General features: G+C 33.3%; 1 protein-coding gene across 4 annotated transcripts in view; it reads right to left on the bottom strand.

Annotated features, from left to right (window-relative positions):
* dop (microtubule-associated serine/threonine (MAST) protein kinase dop) overlaps positions 1 to 24,214 on the bottom strand; it is a 189,818-nt gene that overhangs the window by 9,575 nt on the left and 156,029 nt on the right. For all 4 annotated transcript variants that reach the window (XM_085821506.1, XM_085821508.1, XM_085821509.1 and 1 more), the window contains 3 exons: positions 22,464 to 22,609; positions 17,252 to 17,568; positions 6,824 to 7,035 (listed from right to left, as the gene is read on the bottom strand). In XM_085821506.1, coding sequence (XP_085677632.1) covers positions 6,824 to 7,035; positions 17,252 to 17,568; positions 22,464 to 22,609 — 675 coding nt within the window. The remainder of the gene's footprint in view (positions 1 to 6,823; positions 7,036 to 17,251; positions 17,569 to 22,463; positions 22,610 to 24,214) is intronic.

Here is a 24,214-nt window from a genome sequence, read left to right as displayed (position 1 = left end):
CGCATTGTACAGTTGATCTATAGGTGGAAGGACGAAGATTTTATGCTGGAAAGAATTGCTGAAGAACTGGTAAGGGAAGAAAGCCGACTTCGCCAGGTAAATGCCGATTTAGAAGACAGCAAGGTAAGCGTGTTTAATACTATTGGTTCAAATGCAGGGAAAGATAAAGTTGAAAATAAAACTAAATTTAAGAAAAAAATGGGGAATATGAGAATAGGACGGACCTTGTTTCAGATGTCATAAATTTGGACACTTAATCGCTCAATGTAAAGAAAATGTAAGTAAAAATCAAAAGTTTAAAATAGACGATAAAAATGGACAGTTTAAAGATAAAGAATTAATGTTAGTAGAAAATTATGTAACTACAGATAAAGGAGGTAACGCAGATAAATTTAATTGGGTCATAGATACTGCAGCTACAACTCATTTCTGTAATAATAGAAATTTAATGACAAATTTTGAAGAAATAAACGATATACGTATGTCTTTAGCTGTAGGAAATTGAAGTAAAGTACTAGGAAAGGGTACCGTCAAATTTGCAGTAAAAGTAGGCAATCGAATAAATTGGATCGAGTTAGATAATGTGTTATATGATTCAAATCTAAGGAGAAATTTACTATCGGGAGCAAGGTTAGAAAAGGCAGGTGCTCATTTTGTGCTTTCAAAAGGGAAGATGTGGATATACTTTAATAACTGGGATAGATTATGCTACGCTAAACGATATTACGGACTTTATCACGTAAAACCATTTAGATATGCAACAAATAAAAAGGAAGCTGGTTACGGTACAGAAATTGGAAAGTTAAATAAAGTAGACGATGTGATGCTATGGCATCGGAGATTTAGCCACGTAAATTTTGATTATATTAAGAAAACCGGTAAGAATCAAAGCGTGAAAGGGTTACCATACTTTTCATGCGTAAAATGAAATGGAAAGGGAGGTTTATTTAGTAAGTACTGTACATAATGACAACGTAATAAAACAGAGAAAAAAATATAAACAAAGAAACCAGAGCTAGTGATTGTTTATAATAAAAAAATGGGTGAATGGATATGAGCGATGGAATTATCATAGCGTACTCTACAGAGGTGTGAACCATGTATTATTGCTAAATCTAGTACAATAACTTTTAAAACTGTTCCGAAGAGATCGGATAAACCATTGCAGTTGGTTTATTTAGACGTTTGTGGCCCACTACCAGTTCCATCTAAGGGTGGGAATAAATATTTTCTTGCTATTGTGGATGACTATAATAGATTAGTAACAGTGTATTGTATGAAAAATAAAAATGAATCGTTCTACAACTTGAAGAATTATCATAGGCAAATGGAAAGACTTACGAATAGAAAATTAATAAGTATATGCACCGATAATGGTGAGGAATTCTGTAACAGGCAATTCGAAGGGTACTTAGCCGAAAATGGAATTAGTGTTGAACGCACAAACGCGTACACCCCAGAAGAGAACGGTGTGTGTGAACATTTTAACTGAACGACATTAGACGCAGTTAAAGCTATGCTTAATGATGGTAAAATGGGAAAAGAATGGTGGGCAGAAGCTCTTGGCTGTTTCGTACATACGTGGAACAGAGTATGACATAAAAGCAGTAAATGCCGAACCCCTTATGAAATGTTTCTAAATAGAAAACCCAGAGCTGTTTATTTTAAAATATTTTGGTCGTAAAGCTTATGGTGGCGTGCCAAAACAGATTAGAAATAAATTACAAACGAGGTGCAAAGAAGGAATCATGGTAGGATATGCGAAAGAAACTAGGGGTTATAGGATATGGCTACCAGAAGAACGCAGATTAATAGAAACTTGTAATGTGAAGTTCGATGAAAAACTGAATGCAGCAAATGGCATCCTAGAACAGAAATCGAAAACTAAGCTTAAAAGACTACAGGAATCTGAGCTATTAGCAGAATCAGATGAAGAACAGGAAACTTCTAGAGAAGAAATAAAGTTGTCAGATGACAAATCTACCCCGAAAGAAGTATCAGACTTAAACTGGCTAAGAAAAGCAGTTAAAAGGCCAGACAGAACACGTACCGACATATATTATTATGTAGAGGAAACAGACACCCGTTTTAGATCCTATAATGATATTGAAAAGTATTGTGAGGCAAGAAATATTAAATTTGAAAAAGATAACTTTGATTTTAGTGGAAAAAACGAATACTCTAGGAAAGTTAATTTTGTAGAACAGGAGACTAGCTCCGTGTCTGAAGAGGCAAATTCCGTAAAAATTGTTATCCCACAAAATTTTAAAGAAGCACAAAAATCAGTAAATGCCGAAGAATGGGATAAGGCAATGAAAGAAGAAAAGAAAGGTTTGGGAATTAGTCGAAAAGCCAGAAAATAAAACTATGATAGGAAACAAATGGATCTATACGCTAAAAAGAAATGAAAAGAATCAAGTGGTTAGATACAAAGCATGTTTAGTAGCACAGGGATTCAGGCAGAAAAGAGATGTATTATACATCAGCAAAAATATATCGAATAAATTTTTGAAAAATTTAAACATTTCCAGATACCAATAACTTCACTTCCCACAGCTAAAGGCACTAACTATTCTTACAAAATTAGATTTTCCATCTACAAGTGCAGAAATTGCGGAAATGCATACATTACAGAAATCTGTTGTGATGTTTAGTTTTTGTAGCTAACAGGACAAGGCCTGATATTACATATACAGTGAATATCTTATCACAATTTCAGGAGAATCCTGGAAATTAGGCATTGGGAAGCATTGTCGAAATTGCTTGGTTATCTCAATAGTACTAAATTATATAAGTTAAACTTATCGAAGATTAAACATCTAAATTTATACTGTTATTCAGATGCTGATTATGCAAGTAATAGAGATGACCGCATGTCCATGGGAGGATTTATATTATATTTAGATGAAGTACCGGTAATCTGGAAAACTGTTAAACAAAAATGTGTAAGTTTATCAACCATGGAAGCAGAGTTATATCGCCTTATCGGAGGCAGTGAAGGAATTAATGTGGATGAAAAATGTCTTACAAGATGAAATTTTAAAGTTTAATTTAAGAGAATGTAAACTATTTTGTGATAACAAGTCTGCCATTGATTTTTCTAGATCGCCAATAGAAAATCGCCGAACTAAGCACATAGACATAAAATATCACTTTGTTAGAAGACTAGTAAATGATGGAGTGTTTGACCTTGAATTTATCACAAGTAAATTAAATACTGTGGACTTATTTACAAAAGCGGCGACTGCTGTTAATTTAAGGAAGTTTTGTTTAGATCTTTTCAGTGTTTAAAGACAATAAGTGTTTTCATATAATAGAATTGAACTATGAACTTCTGTAATTCTGTGCAAGTTTTGTTTTTGTATTTGCATGAGGAAAAGAGGGCTGTTTGTTGGCTTCAGTTTTCCACATGCAAATTTTCATCGGAAGTCAATCGGTGGTGGGCTAACATGCTTGCCGCTGATGTCAAGATCGGCGGGTCGGCTAAGTATTATATATATGTACGCCGGTATCGACGGATGTCTTGTTCTCTTGTGTTATTATGAGTTAGCATAATGCTAGTTTGCTTTCAATCAAATGATTTTAAATGTAAAGGCTACAGTGTTAGCTCTTTTATTTTAATTTACGGAATAAAGCATGGATTTATTCAGATTAGTCTTAGCTTTATTTAAGGGAAGCAAAATATGCTTTGTCTTTATCACCACTGCTAACATATGGGCCCACAAAAACATCAAGGATGTCATCTCTATATACCTGAGCATTCACAGTTACTCTTGGAAAGACATGGAGGTCTGTGCGCCCACCCAAAGAGATGCCACCCCAAACACAGACACTGCCCCTTCAGTACGCATCTCTTTCACGGATGTTTGACGGATGATAACGGGTTCTAGGTTCTCTCCATATCAAATAACGCCTACTATCGCTTTCTAGACTAAACCTGGATTCATCCGTAAAGAGACCACCCTCCACTGATCAGGCGTCCAGTGGACATGTTGTCATGCCCACTGAAAACGGTCGCTCCTATGGTGTGACGTGAGTGGCACATAAATGGCTGGTCGCCTCGCATACAGACCACCTTCACGAAGCCTTCTACGCATCGTTGACGTTGATACGAACCTTCCGGTGGCTGCAGCAAGGGAGGATCTAAGAAGAGTCGGAGTAGCAGTTCTATTCCTGCGTGCACATAATGTCAAATACCGGACATCGGCGCTCGTCGTAGCAGATGGCTATAATTGGCTGAACCTCCTAGATGATGAATCTGTGGTTTGAAATTGTCTCCAAAGTCTATGAACCACATAAGGACTCACATTTAGCCATCTGGCCACTTCAGTTTGACTTTGTCCTGACTCTAGTCTCCCAATGGCTTTCCATCGCAATTCTGCAGGCAAATGATGGGTGGAGGTCATTGTTACGAATTGGCTATCTCAGATTTCTCATGTCACTGTCACAGTGAAATGTGTGGGCTTGCTTTCAAACATGGTCTTTTATGCTCCTCGCAGATGACGTATTCCAAAAGCAGCGCTACTAATTTGCACATCGCAGTTTTACTCAGCTACTCTTACTTGGCAACATATTCAAATTTTACATGGTTTGGCTTATTTTTGAGGGAATTATCGCTATTTTTGTAATTTTTCCTTAATTTATGATAACCAGTGTATTATGAATACAGATGATTCCATAATTTGGGAAGTTTAGCCTGCACTTACATTTCTCTCTATTTCATGATTAGCCAGCATCCAGTACTATGCTATACAGTTGACAACAGAATTCAAAAGAGATTGATGCTCAAAAACATATTTTAGGTCATAATTTCTACATCTACACCATTGATTCAAAATTAAAGTATAACATTCATATAACTGATAAGTGTACTACTACAAAATATGATAAATAAAATGAACAAAAGTTTTAATTCATTAAACATTATCACTTAAAAATATTAAGTCAACATCCCATTTCTCAATTATGGAAATGAAATGGCAGCTTCAGAAAAGCACTCTATACTTCTCAGCTGTTACTTACAAAAACCTATGTCTCAGAATACAATAAATTTAGTTAAATTATTTTAAATTTACATGAAGATAAATGATTAACTCACAAAGCATGGTTTATTTTAAAATAAGTCTTTAAATGTGCATCAGTTTAATTCTTGTTGCTATAATCAATTAGTATACTTAAAAAAAAATTTTTTTAAAGAAAGCTTATAAACTCTGGAAATATAAAAACAAAACTATTAAATGAATATATGTATAGCATCAAATTATGTGAAACTGTATCGTAAAAGCTACTAAGCTAAATACTAGTGATGCATCAAGAAAATATCTGTAAAAAGAAAAAACTGATATGTGTTAAATTATATACAAGCCTCGGCACAAGCTTAGTTACAATGTTCAGTTTTCTACCAAAATTATTAATAACTTTGCATCTAAATCATTTAAATACTGATGAAATACTGATGGAATTAAAAGTTTTTATGCTAATTAACACAGTTGTCTTATTATTTTGGAGGAACTATCATTTATACTTTTGCCTATTCATTAAGAAAACAAATTAGTTAAAATATAAATAAGCATGTAGTTCTTGGGTACAAAGTGAGCTTTTGGCATGACCATTATTTTGCCTAGCTTCCCCTCCTTATTCAATTTAAATCAGCTTAAGCTTAAATTTCATGAATACATAGAAACAAACCAAGGCTTAATAGAGTGTGTTGAATTCATACTTTGGATTCAATTTGAATTTAAACATACATTCTGAATTACCTAAAAGCAGTAGAGTTTTGTTTCTTTCATATTTTTCTGTTTGTATAAACATCACTTTCATGTATTAATAAATAGCTTTTATTTTAAACTTTCGCTTTGAGTTATGATCCCTTTAGAAAGAAGGCAGATGAGATGATAATACATCTTATAATCTTTTAAAGTTCTTTCAAGATGATCTGGCATTTTAAAGCATTGAAAAACCACATTAACTATTTTTTATTTCTGCATAATTCAAAACTGAGATCCGGGTTTCTACTTTGCATCCATATCAAACTTTAATTATCACCCAGATTCCATTTACAAGGCCTCTGTAAATTACTACCACTTATCAATAAAGAATATAAAGACTAAATGTTCCTTTATACAGTTAGTTCAACTAATTAATTATAAGTCATAATTAAGTTACTCCAATATCAAGGGGGAAAAAATGAATGAAAGCAATTATGGACAGAAAATGACTGATTTTATTTTGTACACATTTTTATTCTTTAAAAATTCAATTAAGATTTCTGCACACCCAGATTTCAGAAAATAAAGCTTTTTCATTGTCCGTAAACTTCATTATAACAAAATTTTACTGAATCACCTTCATCTCCATTTTTCATATTGTTTTATTTATTAATTTACGTTTTGAAATTTTGCTCATATTGCTGGACATTTTCAGGGAAAAATTTTAAAAAATTTGATAATAACTTCTAATTTATTTATTCATTCAAAATTATAATGACTGATAGATTTAGCTTCAATTTTTTAGCTTCAATCTAGTCATATAAAATTATAATTATTGACTGACATTTTAAATTTAAGAATATTTACAGCTATTGTAATAATAACTGACAGAATTCAACATATTTTCAAGCATTAATTTTTTTTCCTTTTTAAAAATTTTACTTATGAATCAATTATTTATATGGGAAATAAGAAAAACAACTTCTTAAATACATCCAGTTCAGTCAAATTACAAATGCAATATCAAACACAGAACTGGTCATTGCTGAAATTGAAGAAGAATTAAAAGCATAAAAAATAATATTTAGTATAAAAACCAAAATAGAAGTGCTTACCATTATAAGATGATGAACAGTATAAACATCAGAATCCCCATAATACACCCGAATGGCTCTAACAGTAAAGCCATAGCCCCTCGGTCCCTTCCTAATAATGATTGGTGGTTTGAGTTGAGCAACAAGAGGACTCAGCTCTCTGCTGGGAGAAGCATCTCTCGAACTCGTGCTAGAGCCACCAGGTGATCCAATTGGAGGTGGACCAAAATCATCTGAAAATATATTTGAAATCTAAATTACAAATTGCCAAAACTTTGCATGATGGCATTCCAAATAAAATATTTAAAAAAAAAGTTATATCTGAATACATGAACCATGCGACTTGAGTTTCTTGCATATCGAGTAAAAAAGGGAAATCAGTAGAAAACAGAAAATTTCAGATCTTGAACTAGAAACTGATACTTACTAAATCCAAAAAATCCAAAGTCTCTCTGAAAACTATTGGATAAGGTCAGAACTGCCAGAAATGTAAAACTGTGTTCTCAATTTTAGCATTTGGAGTACTAATTTCATGTTTAGTTTTAGAAATATGTGTTTTCACATTTAATTATAAACAATGTTTTTCCCTTTAATTTTCACATAAATTTAAATTTGGGGATTCTGTAATTTTATTAGATTATTGATGATAAGTAGCTTTTCTGCTTCCTCTTGCAACTAACTGCAATTTCAGTATAATAATGTTTCCAAAAGCCACCAAGCCCATATTTACATCATTTTAAAAGAAGTGCAAATAAGTTTCAGAAGAAAGGAAATGCTTCATAATCTTCAGACATTGAGTAGTTTTAGTTTACCATATATCATTCACATATTTTATATGCATAAGAGTCACATGCAATGCGCAAGGGAGGCTATGGTCACCCATTATATAATGTTAATGACACATGCACTCACACAGCTGCAAAAGTGAAAGTAAAATCTTTTATTCAATTTGAAAATTAAATTGAACACTGTTGAAAAATTAACTTCAATATTCATAGTATGATGTCAATAGCATACATTCATTCTTTTCATGCTCATTACCTGCCTTGTAAAATGCCATCTGCCATCTCTCTTTTTGTATGTGTGTGTGTCACCAATTATAATCATGCAAAAGATAAATTTAAAACTGCTGAAATGTTGGTTTTAACTCTCTATGTACATTCAGGGAAATTTGATTCAATAATGCTTTTCAGCATTTATTTTCTTAAGATTTTCTATGCCATGAGACTAAAATTCAACCTCACTCACAATTTCTAGTTAATAAGTGCATGTGAAAGTGAATGGAAAACAAAAATAAGACATAACTGATTTTAAAATGCACATAAAGCTGTAGTAATATGTGGCAATTAATAAGATTTCAATTTACTTATTTAAGTCTTTTAATAATATAAGCTTCTCTCACTCACACCCCAGTTTGACAATCACAGAAATATGTAAACATAAAAATAAAAATGGCAAAATATGTAAACATGCTAATAAAAAAGTGAAAATAATGATAAAATAGAATATTTTACATTGAAAATTGTAAAAGTGTTACTGCTGAAGCAAACACCACTATCACAAATCAATAAACCAAAAATTCATAAATTTCCTTTATTTTAAAAATAAAAAGCAAAAAGCTAATATATATTCCTCCATTTAATTGGATGAAAATGTTGTATAATGATATCATGTCTCATCAAATGGCATTTCATTAGCTGTCTTTCTGGCCTCTCTAGTTCTCTGATGAAAGAATTTAAGTTCAAAGCTTAAAAGGCCAAAAAACAATGAATGAACTGATAAGTGTAGATAACTCCAGAATGCTTGAAAAAAATTATTAAAAAACTAAAAACACAAAAATAAAATCGTTCTAAAAATTAGGTTTACGAAAATAATACACAAGCATGTGAATAATAAATTTAAATTTATAGACTTTCTCAATCATTCAGGCCTGTAGACTTCTTCATTGTGACGACGAGGTATCCCTGGGTAGAATGGGAAGTTGAGAATTTACTCCTAGCAAAGCCACCCTATGCATGAAGACCATTCCTTTTTGCCAACATAAAGTCTGCAGGCAACGGAGCTGAGTCAATCTTCTTACTTTGGTGATCCAGTTCTTGACCAGAGAAAGCTGCCTGTTTTCCCCATCCATGAATAAATCCTCCTATGGTTTTCATGTTGCATCGGTCATCATGCAGTCAAAAAAGGACAGTGTTCCTGGCTTAGGCAGAGGGTTTGGTTTGAAAAATAAATTACAGTCTCCAAAACCTTTAAAGATGTTACAGCTCAGCATTAATAGAATCCCAACAAGTGCTGCCAAAATTAAGTTGGATCAGGTCTTGCATCTCGCTGAAAATTATGGAGTTCAGATTATTGCATTACAGGAAACTTAAGACCAGTACCTCACTTAAGATTAAAGTACATAATATTTTTTGAACTGATAGACAGAATAAAAGTGAAGAAGGTCTTGTTTTCCTTAGCAAAGACATTAGCTACCAGAGTATAAATATCAATAGAAGTATCAAACACCAACCTTGAGATCCAGGGTATTCAGGTTACCTGGAGAGGTAAGCCTCAGTATCATTAGAATTAAATTAAATAAAGCTAATGAAAAATTAAAAAGAATGTATGCAAAAATTAAAAGAGATTAATGGAATGACCTTCTAATGGTAAATGAGGAAGTTGGTGGAGAAAAACAAGTAAAGAACAGCCTTAAGTTGAAAACTGTAACACGATTCAGAGTAAAAACACAGGTTTTACTTAGGATGATGAATAAGCTACTAACATCTATGGGCAAATGATAGATAATTTAGGACCGAGTGGGAGAGACAGATTCCTTGATAGGTGGTTGCAACGAGAGTTTTCTGCCAAAAAACATGCTTAAAAGAGTTAGAAAAGAAAAGAAAAAAAAAAAAAAAAAAAAAAAAAAGCACATCCTTTAACGTGGGTAATAACCACCACCCAAATGTATGACTCTACCGTTTTGGTAATTTTTCAGAGCCTTCGATCCAGAAACTTGGTGGCTGCGAGTCCAAAAACAGATGAACCTCATTTCGAATGTTCTGTGCAGAATGGAACATAGCACCAGCAAGATGTAGCTCCAGGTATGAAAATAGGAAGAAGTCTGTAGGAACGACATCAGGGCTATATGGCGGGTGTGGAAAAAAATTCCATTCGAGTCTGTACAGAGTCCAGCTGGTGAATACAGACACATGTGGTCTTGCATTATCTTAATGGAACTACCTTTTTGTGTCGGAACTCAGTTCGATGTCTTTTCCTGATAGCAGCATCAACATGGACTAGCATTTCACTGTACTGTACACTTTACTGTCGAGGGTTTTACTTTTTTCAATACTCTTTGTGAATAATACTATGGCGATCCCATCAGATACAAAAAATGATCTTTCTGTTAGTGAAATTGTTCTTTGCGACGCTGCTGATGCACTCACCGGGCACAGATCAACCCCCTTTTCGGCCTGCATTGTTAAAGTGCATCCACTTTTCATTACAAGTGATGATCTCATTCAGAATTTTGTTCTTTTCTTGATATATGAGCAGATTAGTGCAGACCTGAACATGCCTGTCCTGAGTCAGCTCATGTGGCACCCAGCGACAGAACTTGTACATCAAGTTTATGCAATGCAAAGCATGACCAATGGACATGGCACTAACATCTAACTCCTTAGCAAGCTCTCGAGTGGTTGCGTACTGATTTTCTTCCAAAAGTTCTCACAGGTGGGCCTCATCAACATCAGCAGGCCAGCCAGAGTGCCTGCCTTCTTGAATGTCATAGTCTTTGTTTTTGAACTTTTGGTACCAAACCTTCACAGTGTCATATGATAAATATTAGTAACTAAAGCTGTACACATGATTTGGTGACATTTCATAGCTGACTTTTTGCAACAGAAATGGAAGTAAATGAAGGTTCTATGTGTGTGTGTGATTATGGCAAAGCCTCGAGGGCTATCTGCCTAAGGGGAGGGATGCCTTCGTGGAGGACTTTCTAAGGGAAACTGGCTCGTATACACGTTACACATGGGGAAAACCACGAAAACGCCCATGCAGCCAGCCCGTTCGCGGGATTCGAACCTCGGACCGAACTACCAGTGTTCAGCGACTTTACCGCTCGGCCGCTGGTGGGCAAATGATGGTTCTAATCTGGTAGCATGATATATACATACTTGCCAACCTCCGACACTCAAAAATCAGGAGATTTTTTTAAGAAATCAGGAGATTTTTCACAAAATGATAAAAATATAGTTTTTAATAATGAATTAACTTTAAATAGTTACTAATTCTTAAATGCAAACAACACAAAAATACCTTACACATAAAAAAACATTTTTATTACTTGCATCGTTTCAGAAAACGAAACAACAACAACAAAAAAGACTGCAGTTTTCTTACAAATCTTATGAACAGTGGCAGATTTTGCTTTCGTATTCAGAATGTTATGAACAGTGGCAGATTCGTGCTTAGCTAAACTTACAGTAATCCGAAAATGTTTCGTGTGTTGAGCATTTTTTTTTTTAATTTTGAGAGAAATTTGTATCAGCTTTATGCTTATATTTTGCAATATTATTTTGAGAACTGCCAGTTGAATTGCTAAATGGTGCAGAAATTACTTTATTTTTCTCAAGCCTATTTTAACAATGTAAGTAGTAACTATACCTCCATTTACTTTAGGTATTTTATAACTTTCAACACAGCCTTTTATCTTAACTCTCGAAGCATTTACTTCTTCTTTAAAAAATGCAAAAAGGTTCCATCGATTGAGGATTCTAGATAAGCATTTCTTTAAAGACAGCCAGCGTGTACACACATATTTCAAAATTTTTCTTATTTCAGTATTATGCAGCTGTTGAAACTGTTTCAATTTTTCCTTCCTTTTAGAACTCCTTTCAAGATAATAATAAATATCAACAATGTGTTCATCCACATTTATTAGTATAGAAGCTGCTCCTTTTTCAGCTGCTAAATTTAAGAGGTGACAGGTGCACCTCACAATCTGCAAATCTGAATTTTCCTTTCTTAAGATGCCTGCAACACCACTCTCCAAGCCTACCATTACTGGTGCATTATCGGCACCAAGTGCTAAACAATTATCCAAGAGGGATTGCATTTTCTTTTAAAGTTTTAATAATTAGCTGTGCTATATTAAAGCCTGTCAAATGTCCTAAAGTGGGGACAGAAAGTAAACTGCGCTCAATTTCTGAAGACTCTGGATTAAAAAAAGGAACAATAATTCGATACAGTTTTGAATCGGTATTATTGCTTCCATCCGTACAGAGGCAGAACGGAGCTGTTTTAATGCAATCAATAACTGAAGATTTATTTTTCAAACCCATTTCTTTAACAATTGCACCTGTTTTGGTCCTTGCAATTGGGTATTTCTTAGCGATTTCGCTATTGGGAAACATTTTTCTAAATAAAGCTGCAGCGTGATCCTATGCATTCAGTGGCAGGTTGTGCTTCATTCTGCATTAATAACTTTTTGGTCCTTTGTTTCTGAAGAAAAATTTAATTTTTCGTTGTTTTGATAGAGGAAGAAGAGCCTGCTCCAATTAAAACATTCAATACCAAGTTAACCCATTCAGTGCCGCTCGTGAGTTAACTCTTTTTCTCGGGGAGCATTTTTCTTTCTGAATGCCTGTTTTGTTAACTGGTTTTTTGAAGCAACCAATCATGAAGCAGCATTTATCCAAGCCTGTAGCCTCACTTTTAAGCAATAAATATGTGTTTCCATTTCCTGCTTCTCGTGCAATAAATTTTTTATCAAGGCGTGCAGAAACCCAGCAAACCAAAATGGTGGAGCGAAAAAGAAAAGGCTACCAGCAGCTGATGCATTGAGTTTTTATTCAACATTGAGTCAGAAAATAAAAATAGTAGTGGTTCTAGTGCCACAGATGTACAATCGACCAGTGAAAGTGCTTCAGGAGGTTCTGATACTGACAGCACTTTGACTAAAACTTTGTGTAGCGGTCGTTAAAAAGGCGACAAATGATCTCTTATTTCCCGTAACGTTTGCGATGTTTATGGCGGTAGTGACACTGGATCAAGTAGTGGCACTAACATGTGGAATTCAACAGTATAACAACCAGTTGTGGATATGTTTTCTCATGAAAGTGGTGTGCAGTTAAGTTTTGGTGTTTCAATTAACTCTGTTTTCTGTTTTACTGCTTTCGTTACTGAAAGCATGGTTGAAAAATAGTTGAGGAAACAAATTGTTATGCTAGTGAAATCGTCAGCTCAGGAAGTTTCACTGATAATTCTCATATGAACAACTGGAAAGAGACAACAGTAAGTGAACTTTTTGAACTGTTTGCATTTATTATGTTCATGGACATAATAAAAAAGCCAATGCTGTCGATGAATTTTTCAACTAACCTGCTTTCAATACCATTTTTCGCATTTTCGATAGCTAAAAACCAATTCCTGTTGCTGCTGTCTTGCTTACATTTTGCCAATGATTCTGAAAAAATTGACAGAATGAATAAACTACCTCCGGTAATTGACCACTTGATAGAAAAGTTCAAAACTGTGTATCTGCCTGAAGAACATATCTGTATTGATGAATCACTGATACTGTGAAAAGGCAGGCTTGGTTTTTGTCAGTATATACCCACTAAGGATCACCTTTCGGTGTCAAAAGTTATGAACTGTGTGAAAGTTTGACTGGATATGAGTGGGATTTTTTGATTTACACAGACAGCACAACTGAATACACAGAACAAGATGGTCAGGGAGAAAAAGTTGTTCTACCTTTAGTTGAACCTCTGCTCAGCAAAAATAACAAACTTTATGTAGATAAATATTTCAACAGCCCAAAGCTGCAGAAAGGTTGCTTAAATTGAAAATGTGTGTTTGTGGCACTGTGAATAAAAACAGAGTTAACTTGCGAAGATGTTTTCTCACAAAAAATTGAACAATGTGAACATGAGGTTATAGAAAAAAATGGTATGTGTTTTTTGGCGTGGAAAGACAAATGTGATATTTTTATGCTCAGTACAATGCACTGTGATAACTGGTGTGAAACCAGAAAGGTTGACAGGCAAACGAACGCAAAGATAGTAAAACCAAGCCGTGTTGTTGACTGAAATTCTCACATGGGTGGTGTTGACATTTGTGATAGTGTAATGCATGTGTATCCAAGTATGGGTAAGTGTATCAAATGGTATACAAGAAAATTTTCTTACATATGTTAGATATTGCACTGTATTACTCACTGGTAGCGTACAAGGCTTGTGGGAAGAACATCTCAATGTTGGTTTTTCGAGTTAGTGTAATACGATCGCTAATTGAAAAGTACCATGTAGGTCGTGTGCGAATCAGTGGTGGCTATCCATCCCATGAAAACCCACTACCTTTTCAAGAGCAGCATTTTCCTGCATATATTCCAGCTACAGAAAAGAAACAGAACCCCACTAGAATGTGCAGAGTATATTCAACAAATGGCATGTGTGGATGAACTGAGATTGAGGTTAGTAGGCTTTTACATAGGCCGTTTTACGTATTAAAACGGCCTATGTAAAAGCCTACTAACCTCAATCTCAGTTCATCCACACATGCCTCAAAGACTAAAATCCAAAGTACATATTGTATAGCAAAGTAATTTTTTATTTATTAAATTTTTTTATATATTTATATAATATTATTTATACAATGAATTTTTTAAAATTTAAAATGGAGTATTTTTCAATTTTTAACTATTCGATAGCATTTGTAGCTCTTATCTCATGAACACTATTAAGGAGATATGCATAGCAAACCTAGTGCATCTTAAGAACAAATTTGTAGTATGAACAGTCATTTAAAATGTATTCGCTTGCAAAGTACTCGGGAAGCATTTGTATACGTTACTAGCAAAGTATGAAATCTGTTATTCTATAGAATACCTGGGCATTTTATAGAATTCTAAAAACTGGCCGCCAATGTACGAAATGATTAAACATTTCATACATTGTCTAGGCATTCTGTAGAATGTCAAATGCCAAACCAGCAAAGTACAAAATACATCTCCGATTTGTTTCAAACAACCAGAACTACTTAGCAGAAGTTAATACATGATGTAAAAAAAGCCAATATAACAGTTAAGAAGTAACCACAGGACTACTGGTCACTTAATTGTTATGATGTGATGAATATGGAAAAGAAAAGTGAATTCATTTATCCTGTTACAGAAAGCATCAGTACAATGTTGTATTATGTCATGGGCACGGATTTCTTTTATGCACTACATGAAATTTTATTTGGTAATTGGACTCGGAGGATGTGACAGAATGTTGGAAAAACATTCAAGCAAATACAAAAATGCTACATGAAATGATTTTGAACTGTAGATCCATCATTGTGAGCCCTCCCTGGAAAAAAAAAAAAAAAAAGTATTTAAAAGGACAATTTGTGAAACATATGACTTCTGAATTTAATTCACATTGTCAAGTGGATCTTAGATTTCCAGGCTCAGCCAGATAGGGAATACAAATTTATCATGGTGTACCAAGATGATCTCACTCACGTATTTTGAATAACATTTCTAATGGCAGTCTTTCATTATTTTTTCAAAATAATTTGTAATTTTTGGAATGAATGTCTCTTAAATAGTAGCCTTAATCATGAACCTTTTTTCTTACTTCATTTAAAGAGCATTTATCATTCTATAGAACAACTAGGTATTGTATATAATGCCTAGGTAAAGTATATAATTCTCAGATTTCATATCATGCCCCAAAACACCAGGCATTCTCTAAAATGTCTAGGTATTCTATAGAATATCAGTATTTTATATATTGTTGTTAACATATATATACATACATGAATACAATGGGTCACTGAAGTATGTGACCACTTCACACGATTTGCAGTTTTAAAGGATTTAAAATGCTAAATGCTGTTAAAAATAATCATGTTATCTGAAATTTGATATAATATGCAAAAGTTAACTATTTCAACATAGAAGGGAATCATACATATAAATAAACAATTTTTTTAAAAAAAGAGCTAAATTAGGTAGTCACAAAAGTATTCAACCACCAATTAAAAAGCATACAGATTTAGTAATCATACGTAGCTGTTTAACTAAATTATAGTCAAACTGCTCAGTATAATGGTTAGTGCTGCTAGCTGTCAAATTTTTGGGCCTGAGTTCGAAGAAGGGTTGCATGTTTGCAAGAGTATATTATCGGTGCAGCATGGGAATTCTTAAAATAGTGGTGAGCCAAAAGCCCTCCCGAGAGATTTAGTTTTAGGGAAAGAGGGCTGACACACCTTGCAATCCATCCCTCAGGGTGTTCTCTATCAAACTGGAATGAAGCTTTCCTGTTCTTATGGGTGTAAAATTCAACAGTGCAAAATATGTTCAAAGATTCAGAGAAGAAAATTAAACAGTAAATCTCGATCAAGAAATAAAAATTCTAAAACATCATAAAGACAGGCAAGTTGTTCGATGTGCCAAAGCAAATCCTGCTGAACTAGCAAGATTTTTTTCTAAAGTTGCAGCATTTTCTGGTAAGAACATAAGCTCTGAAAAAAAAAAAAAAAAAAAAAAAAAAAAAAAAAGCATCAAATATTATGAAATAATGAATACAGAGGCCAGAATGCCAGACGGAAGGCATGAATTCTTGAATATAATTAGGGGGAATAAATAAATAGATAAAAGGATTCTGGAAACGTATTTGATAAAAATTATAATTTCTAAAATACCATTATTTTCAGGGATGAATGTGAATTTGAATGCTTCTATTCAAGTAACAGGAAAGTTGCTTGATAAAAGTTTGAATAGAAAATTTTTAAAAAGCAGGACATTTCAGTTCAGCCATCTTACTAATTTAGTACTTTCCTTTTTAGCTAACAACATTTATATTATTTTACAAGCATTTTTACTGTTTTAAAGTTCTACATTATGTGGAAAAGTAATTTTAGAAATCCTTCTTTCCTTTCTTTCATTGTCTGTTTAATAAACATAACTACATCATATGATATAGTTAAATAATTAGAATATAAAAACAATTATATCAAATTATGCTGTAATAAAAAAAAATAGTTTTTGTTTAGTCTACAACATAAATATATATCTTAATTGTCTCCATTTAATTTGCCCAATGGCAAGAATTACAATTATATGTGGTAAACCACAGAGTGTCTGCCATGTTGTGTACTCTTCAATAAATTCATTCATTAAAGAAATCAAACATTACTTAGAACAGCAAAACCTGAGCTTTAAAGTTTTCCTAATTATCAATAACGCTCCAAGAAAACACAGTACTGCAGTCCTTCCACGAACATCACTTCCTTAATTCCACAACAAAGCACAAAAATAAACTGGAGATGAAATGCTAAATAGTTTAGGCCCAACATTTTAGATAACATTATAGTTTACATGCAAAGCAAAAGTTGAATATATTAAAATTCATATTACTTACATTTAAAGACATTTCTATGGTATGTTTGAGACATTTAATTTTGAACTCTTACCTGTAGGAATTATGAGTGAAAGACCAGACACAGATGCAGATTTAATTACAGAACGAGTACTTTGCTTAGTCATCGGAGATATCGGAGGAATGGAAATGCGGCCCGAAGACGGAGGTGGGTTTGCCTGAGGAGATACTTTTGCATCTGTTTCTTCAACAGGAGACAGCTCTTTGTGATCTTCTGGCATTATATCACATTCTGTGCTGATAGAAAATCGAGGCAAGTTGTCTTTTGAACCAAGATGGCTTAATTTTGATGTGATAAAGTGTTTCTCACTATCAAGATTAAGCATGCTTGTAGACAATGACTTTCCATTCCTAAAATTGAATGGTTTTTTATAAACTACTGCAATAAGCATAACTATACAATTTACACATCACATGACAAAAAATTACTTTCATACTTATTTTATAATATTTAAGTTCTGAATAATTATTTATACATTTCAGAATTTTTTTAGAAATAAATAATTACAGCAATTCAGACTCTTGTTCCTAGTCACTATAAAATAAGCTGAAATGATTTTCATTGGCATTAAATTTGGAAACTCTTAAATTTTCTCAAAACTGATAAATTATTACAAAAGTTATCAAATTGAGGTATCTTCATAATGATGTTCAGATATTTAAAATTAAATCTCAGAAAAATAAATAAACAAATACTGAAGTGACAAAAGTCATGGGATATCTCCTAACATTTTGTCGGTCCTCCTTTTGCCCGGCGAAGTGCAGCAACTCGACATGGCATGGACTCAACAAGTCTGAAGTCCCCTGCAGGAATATTGAGCCATGCTGCCTCTATAGACCTCCATAATTGTGAAAGTGTTGACGGTGCAGGGTTTTGGGCACGAACTAACCTCTCGATGATGTCCCATAAATGTTTGATGGTTCGGGCGATCTAGGTGGCCAGATCATTCGCTGGAATTCTCCAGAATGTTTTTCTAACCAATCGCGAACAATTGTGGCCCGGTTACATGGCTCATTGTCATCCATAAAAATCCCATCGTTGTTTGAGTACGTGAAGTCCATGAACGGCTGTAAGTGATCTCCAAGTAGCTGAAGGTATCCATTTCCAGTCAATGATCGGTTCAGTTGCACCAGAGGACCGAGTCCATGCCATGTAAAAACAGCCCAGACCATTATGGAACCACCACCAGCTTGAACAGTGCCTTGTTGACAACTTGGGTCCATGGCTTCGTGGAGTCTGTGCCACACTCGAACCCTACCATCAGCTCTTACCAACTGAAATCGTGACTCATCTGACCAAGCCACGGTTTTCCATCCGTTTAGGGACCAACCGATATGCTCACGAGCCCACGAGAGTCGCTGCATGCAATGTCGTGCTGTCAGTAAAGGCACTCAAGTCAGTCTTCTGCTGGCATAGCCCAAGGAAGACAAATTTCGCCGCACTGACCTATTGGATACCTCCCTCGTACGTCCCACATTGATTTCTGCGGTTATTTGACGCAATGTTGCTTGTCTGTGAACATTGACAACTCTACGCAGACATCGCTGGTCTCGGCCGTTAAGTGCAGGTGATCTCGGAATGTTGAATTCCCTAACGATATCCGAAATGGAATGATCCATGCGTCTAGCTCCAACTACCATTTCGCGTTCAAAGTGTGTTAATTCTCATCGTGCGGCCATAATCACGTCAAAGCCTCTTCACATGAATAACTTTAACACAAATGAAAGCCCTGCCAAAGCACTTCGCATTTATACATTTTCTACGCGATACTACTGCCATCTGTATATTTGCATATTGCTATCCCATGACTTTTGTCACTTCAGTGTAATACTTATTTGAAAATCTATACTAGAAGTTAATTCAAGTTAATATTGACCTGATAAAAATTGGAAACATTAAATAAAAATAAAGCTAAATCAATCAATATTTAGCAAAATCTTTACAATCCTAATAATTAACTATTAATACAAATGAATGAAATGACACTTCATTAAACTAGCAAAAATATAAAGTCATCTAAATTATGCCATTAACTTGTAAAATTAAACTCAATTTCATACTTATTTAACATTTCTAGGATATTCTTGACTTATCAGCCATGCCTTTCACTTCTAATGTCCAAAATAAACACAAGAAGAGTAAAATCTAGCTACAATTTAAATGTACTACAACTCATGAACATAAACTAAAACTTCACAAACTTAAAAAATTAGTGCTCCTTATGGTGTCTGGAATTTTAGCAAATTTTAAATATCTACCAAACAAATAATAATATAAATGCCAAATAATTTGATTCCGAAAATAGAAGATCAATCTCTTAAGCTCAAATACTAGCAAAAGCCACAAAAGCCCTTCCTGATGCCAGTTTACACTCTGGATCATTATTGCTCATTATTTAAAACCTGTTTAATTTATATTTCTAGTGGAGATGAAAGAAAATGGTAGGAGTAAGATTAAACTTAAAAATAACATATTTACTAAAATAAGCCTTATAAAGGGATCACATGGGCTAGGAACCCTTAAAAAATGCACAAATCCACTATGCTTATTTCTTCAAACTGGAAAGATATATCTGATTTTTGTACTACTAAATTGGAAGATGAGTTCCATATCAAACTTACACCCCTGGACTGTGACATAGAATTTCAGAAAGGGGAGCCTTCTGGTTCTTACTGATGACCTACAAGTTGAGTAATATACTTCATAAAGAAGTACTACATTAGTATAAATATTAGCTAACCAAATGAATATTTCCAGCTCTTGCCAACAAAAGCAACCATGAAACTACCCATGAACTTCAGCTCTTACGACAAGAGGGGAAAGTTCAATGTACAACTGTGGGCCTCATTTTTAAAGCTCCCTGTTCTGGCCTGAAGTACTGCCAATCACACCTCCTGCCCCAGCAATTGGGCATTCCTACTTCGCTGAGGATAAGAAAAAGGAGAGATGACTGAATCCTAGCGACCATGATGCTCACCTAATGGGATCTCAACTAGAAACCAGGGTCTTGTGTACTTTTTCTTCTGAACCAAAACACACAAAATGTAGATATCAATGAAAACAATAAATGTCCCTAAAGGATAAAATTATCCACGAAATAGTAAATTAAAAAGCAGGATCAACCCATTATAAGAGAAGAATAAATTCCTATTTACAAGACGCTGGTCAAATTTTAGTTTAATATTTGGACACTACATCAGATACTACATTTTGATCTTAACTAAGAAGCTGACAAAGACTTCCACGTAGTTCAAAATAGAGAAAAAAAAATCAGGAGATACTGGATTATGGATTAAATTCAATAAATGAAGTTAAATACACCTGCAGTATGAAAAAAGAAGCAACAAGCAAGAAAAAAGCTGCTTTCTGCAGTGTTCACCAAACATAAAATTTCATATAAATACTAGCAATTCTTTCATAATTTCACTCAATGGTAGCTTTGTAAATAATATACAGATTTTTTGAGTAATTAAAAAAGTACTTCTACAGATTTGCACATATTCATATTTAAGAAAAGTTATTTCAATTCTTGTGATGTATGACGTTTTATATAACTGCAATAGTATACAAAATGTGAACCACTAATATCACATATTTCCCTTCAAATTCAATAGTTATTGCTTACGTGATTTTGAACATATATACCAAGAAGTTACAGAAGAGAAATATGAAATTAATCAGGCATTTAATTATACTGACTATATAGTGCATATACATAAATTTTTTTAATCGTACAATTAAAAATACTTATTACTATTATAACTGATTATATACTGTTAACAGATTATTCCTTACATAGCACCCTCCCCTTATATATATATACCATTACCTGTTTTTTTGTTAATTATATGCATGCTTTTTTAAAAGTAGGTGCATAACTATTTTATTTATGTGAATCATGTCTTATGTAGCATATTGCCCATTTAGAGGTTTCATTATTATGATTTAATTTTCTATGCAGTATTTAATCTATATTTTTAGTATACATCACATTATCTAAATACACTTTAAAAATTAACCTTAAATTTACAATTAAAAATTCTTCAGCTTATTTAGCATTTTAAAAACCTTATCATTAATCCTATAAACTACTAACTACAAATTTCACAATAGATAATTTTTGGTGCCACTTTATATTATGAATATATATATATACCATATATTCTGACACATAATATGCACTTTTAATGCAAAAAAAAAAAATAAGATCGAAATTTACAGGTATACATTATACGCCAGATATAAAAATGATGAATTTTAAAATAAGCAAAAGATGAGCGTGCAAAAATTAGATTTCTATATGCACCTGAGTGCTATTTATTTAAAATAAATGACATAGCTTATGAACTTAAAAATTTTCATTATCAGATAATATGAAAAGTTCAGCTTGGTGATGTCTTCCGTTACATCTCCAAGCACATCATTGAATTCCGTTTCATCTTCATCATCTCAAGGCCTATCCACACGAGTACGCTCGCGACATATTTGACGCAATTATTTTTTGCATATTTTTTGGACGGGCCTTTACTCTAATCCATAAATAAATAATCATCTTCCTTTCCATCTACATTATTGAAAATACTATATTGTTTAAATAGCTTTTGAATAACTTCATTCTGTGCTTTTATTATCCATGCATACATTATTTCTAGACTAGCATAATGCATTGGACATAAAACGATTTTGTGTGTTGTGAAATTTGTAAAAACATACCATTATCATTAAGTACAAGGTGTCTGAAATGGAACTATCATGCTACCTGATTAGAAACATCATTTACTTCCAGTTCGATTGCAAGAAGTCAGGTACAGAATGCCATCAAATAATGTATACAGCTTTAAGAACTAATGTTGTAGCATATGAAACTGCGGAAGTTTGGTACCGAGAGTTCAAAAACAAGGACTATGACATTCAAGAGGCAAGGCACTCTGGCCGGCCTACTGATGTTGATGAGGCCTGCCTACTAGAACTTTCAGTATGCAACCACTCGAGAGCTTGCTAAGGAGTTAGACCTTAGTACCCTGTCCATCAGTCGTGCTATGCACTGCATAAAAATATTTTTCTAACTTTTTAAAAAATGTTTTTTGGTGGAAAACTTTTGTTATAACCAGATACATATACACACACACACATTAAAAGTTACTCTAAAAGAAATATTTTAATTTATTACTAAACATACGTTAAATAATGACTGCATTAAATTTGCATAACAGGGAATCTACAAGGGGTGAAAATTTCATCTTACGCATCAAAAGGCAAAAAGACATCTTTCGTTCCAACATCTTCTGGAGTTTCAGCTAAGCTACCCATTAGTGAATTAGGGCTATCAGAATGGTCAGAATTGTTTGAATCTGATCTACTGAAAGACTTCCGATACTCATCTTTTGAATGCTGAAATTACAAATAATAATTTAAAATTAAAACTAGTGAATAAAAATATAATGCACAAACAATAAATTATTAAAATGCAGGATTTTTCCTCAAAATTAATTTAGCTTCAGTCTTAAAACCCCTTCTTACCAGAGTTCGTAAACATTTCTCAACACAGAAATTAAGGACTTTTAAGGAGCATTAATGAAAAAAATTAAGGATCTATGAGCAAATGGGAACTGAATAATTTTAATTAAAAATATTATCTATGCCTGAATTTCACTTTTGTAATACCATCCTAAAAATAAAATAGATCGGTAAGTAGGCTGCATTATTATCAAACATAAATTAACATAATTATTAATAAGTTTGAGAATAAATAAACTTTATGAAATTTATTAAATAGCATTAAATATTTTACTTATAATAGTTGGACATGTTTGAAAGAAGATAAGTGACATTTTATTTTCGTTTTACTAACAGTTAGCTTTATGTTGATTTTGTTTATGTCTCATTTTGTCACATAATTTTTACTTTTTATGCCCAGCATACGTTAAAATGAGAAGTAAAATCAAAATCAGCATGATTCATAATAAAAGAGTGGCTGCTGTCACTGCTACTGCTTGCCTAGAGAGAGATCTGCTGATCAGAACAAACCTGAAAGGCCTGATGTAGGCACAGTTGGGAAGTTTTGAAAGTTAATTGGGCTTTGTCCGACGCAGTTAGTATCATAGCTTTGTGTAAAGTTCTAGGGCTTGTAATCCAGTTAATATACTTTAAGGTTCCAATAAGCAACTAAAGCACCAGAGGTGATGAAATGTTTTGCATTATTTGAAGTCCCGCTAAATATGAAGAATACATTTTACATGAATTCTTACAATTTTGTGTTTTATCATGTGACCACAGTAAGGATTAATGAAAGGCAATAATTCGCTTTAATATGCAACAGATAATTTCTAAGGGTAAGTAGTTAGTCATAAATAATTAAATTAGGTTGTTAGATAACCTTAGTCATTATCAATTTATGTGGCCATTATTAAATTTTATGTATTTTTTAACAATATGTGTTAAAAAAAGCACTACTAAAATCCCAATCTAATATAATTTCACAGTTTAAAATACATGAAATTTATGACATAAGATTCCTAAACGATATTAGGATAATTACACATTTTAAAAGCTACATTTAACAAATTTAATAGCAGCAACATTTAACAAAATATTTATGCGTCTTTTTAATTTGAAGCCTTCCCAGACATTTTGGCTTAATTATATCTATTTTTTTTTTTTCCCCTTTAAGTACCTTTTCTAATAATTAGAAATTGGTCTCACGCAAACCAGTGTTCTCACTAGTTTCTGCATGCTTTATCTCCTAACTTGACCTCTCCTCAATGTACTTATGAGAGTTTACTTGATCTGGTAAAAGTTAAAAGTCCCAAACTCTCCGACAGATGTGAAGCAAATTATTGCATGTCTGAAAGTAACTACAAAGTCAGACAAAGGCTTAAACAAGCCTCGTATTTAAAAAGAACTTAGAGCATAAAGGCATGTTCCGATGCTAACAAAATCAATTACAGTTTGTGGTGATGTAATTAATTAAGAACAGTCAAATTCAAACTAAAAATG

The sequence above is a fragment of the Stegodyphus dumicola genome, chromosome 8 (assembly GCF_044657685.1).
Source record: "Stegodyphus dumicola isolate Sdum_Otavi_A_Nest chromosome 8, ASM4465768v1".
Lineage (NCBI taxonomy): Eukaryota > Metazoa > Arthropoda > Arachnida > Araneae > Eresidae > Stegodyphus > Stegodyphus dumicola.
Note: the sequence above shows the minus strand (reverse complement) of the source record. Positions and strands in the feature narration are given on the sequence as shown.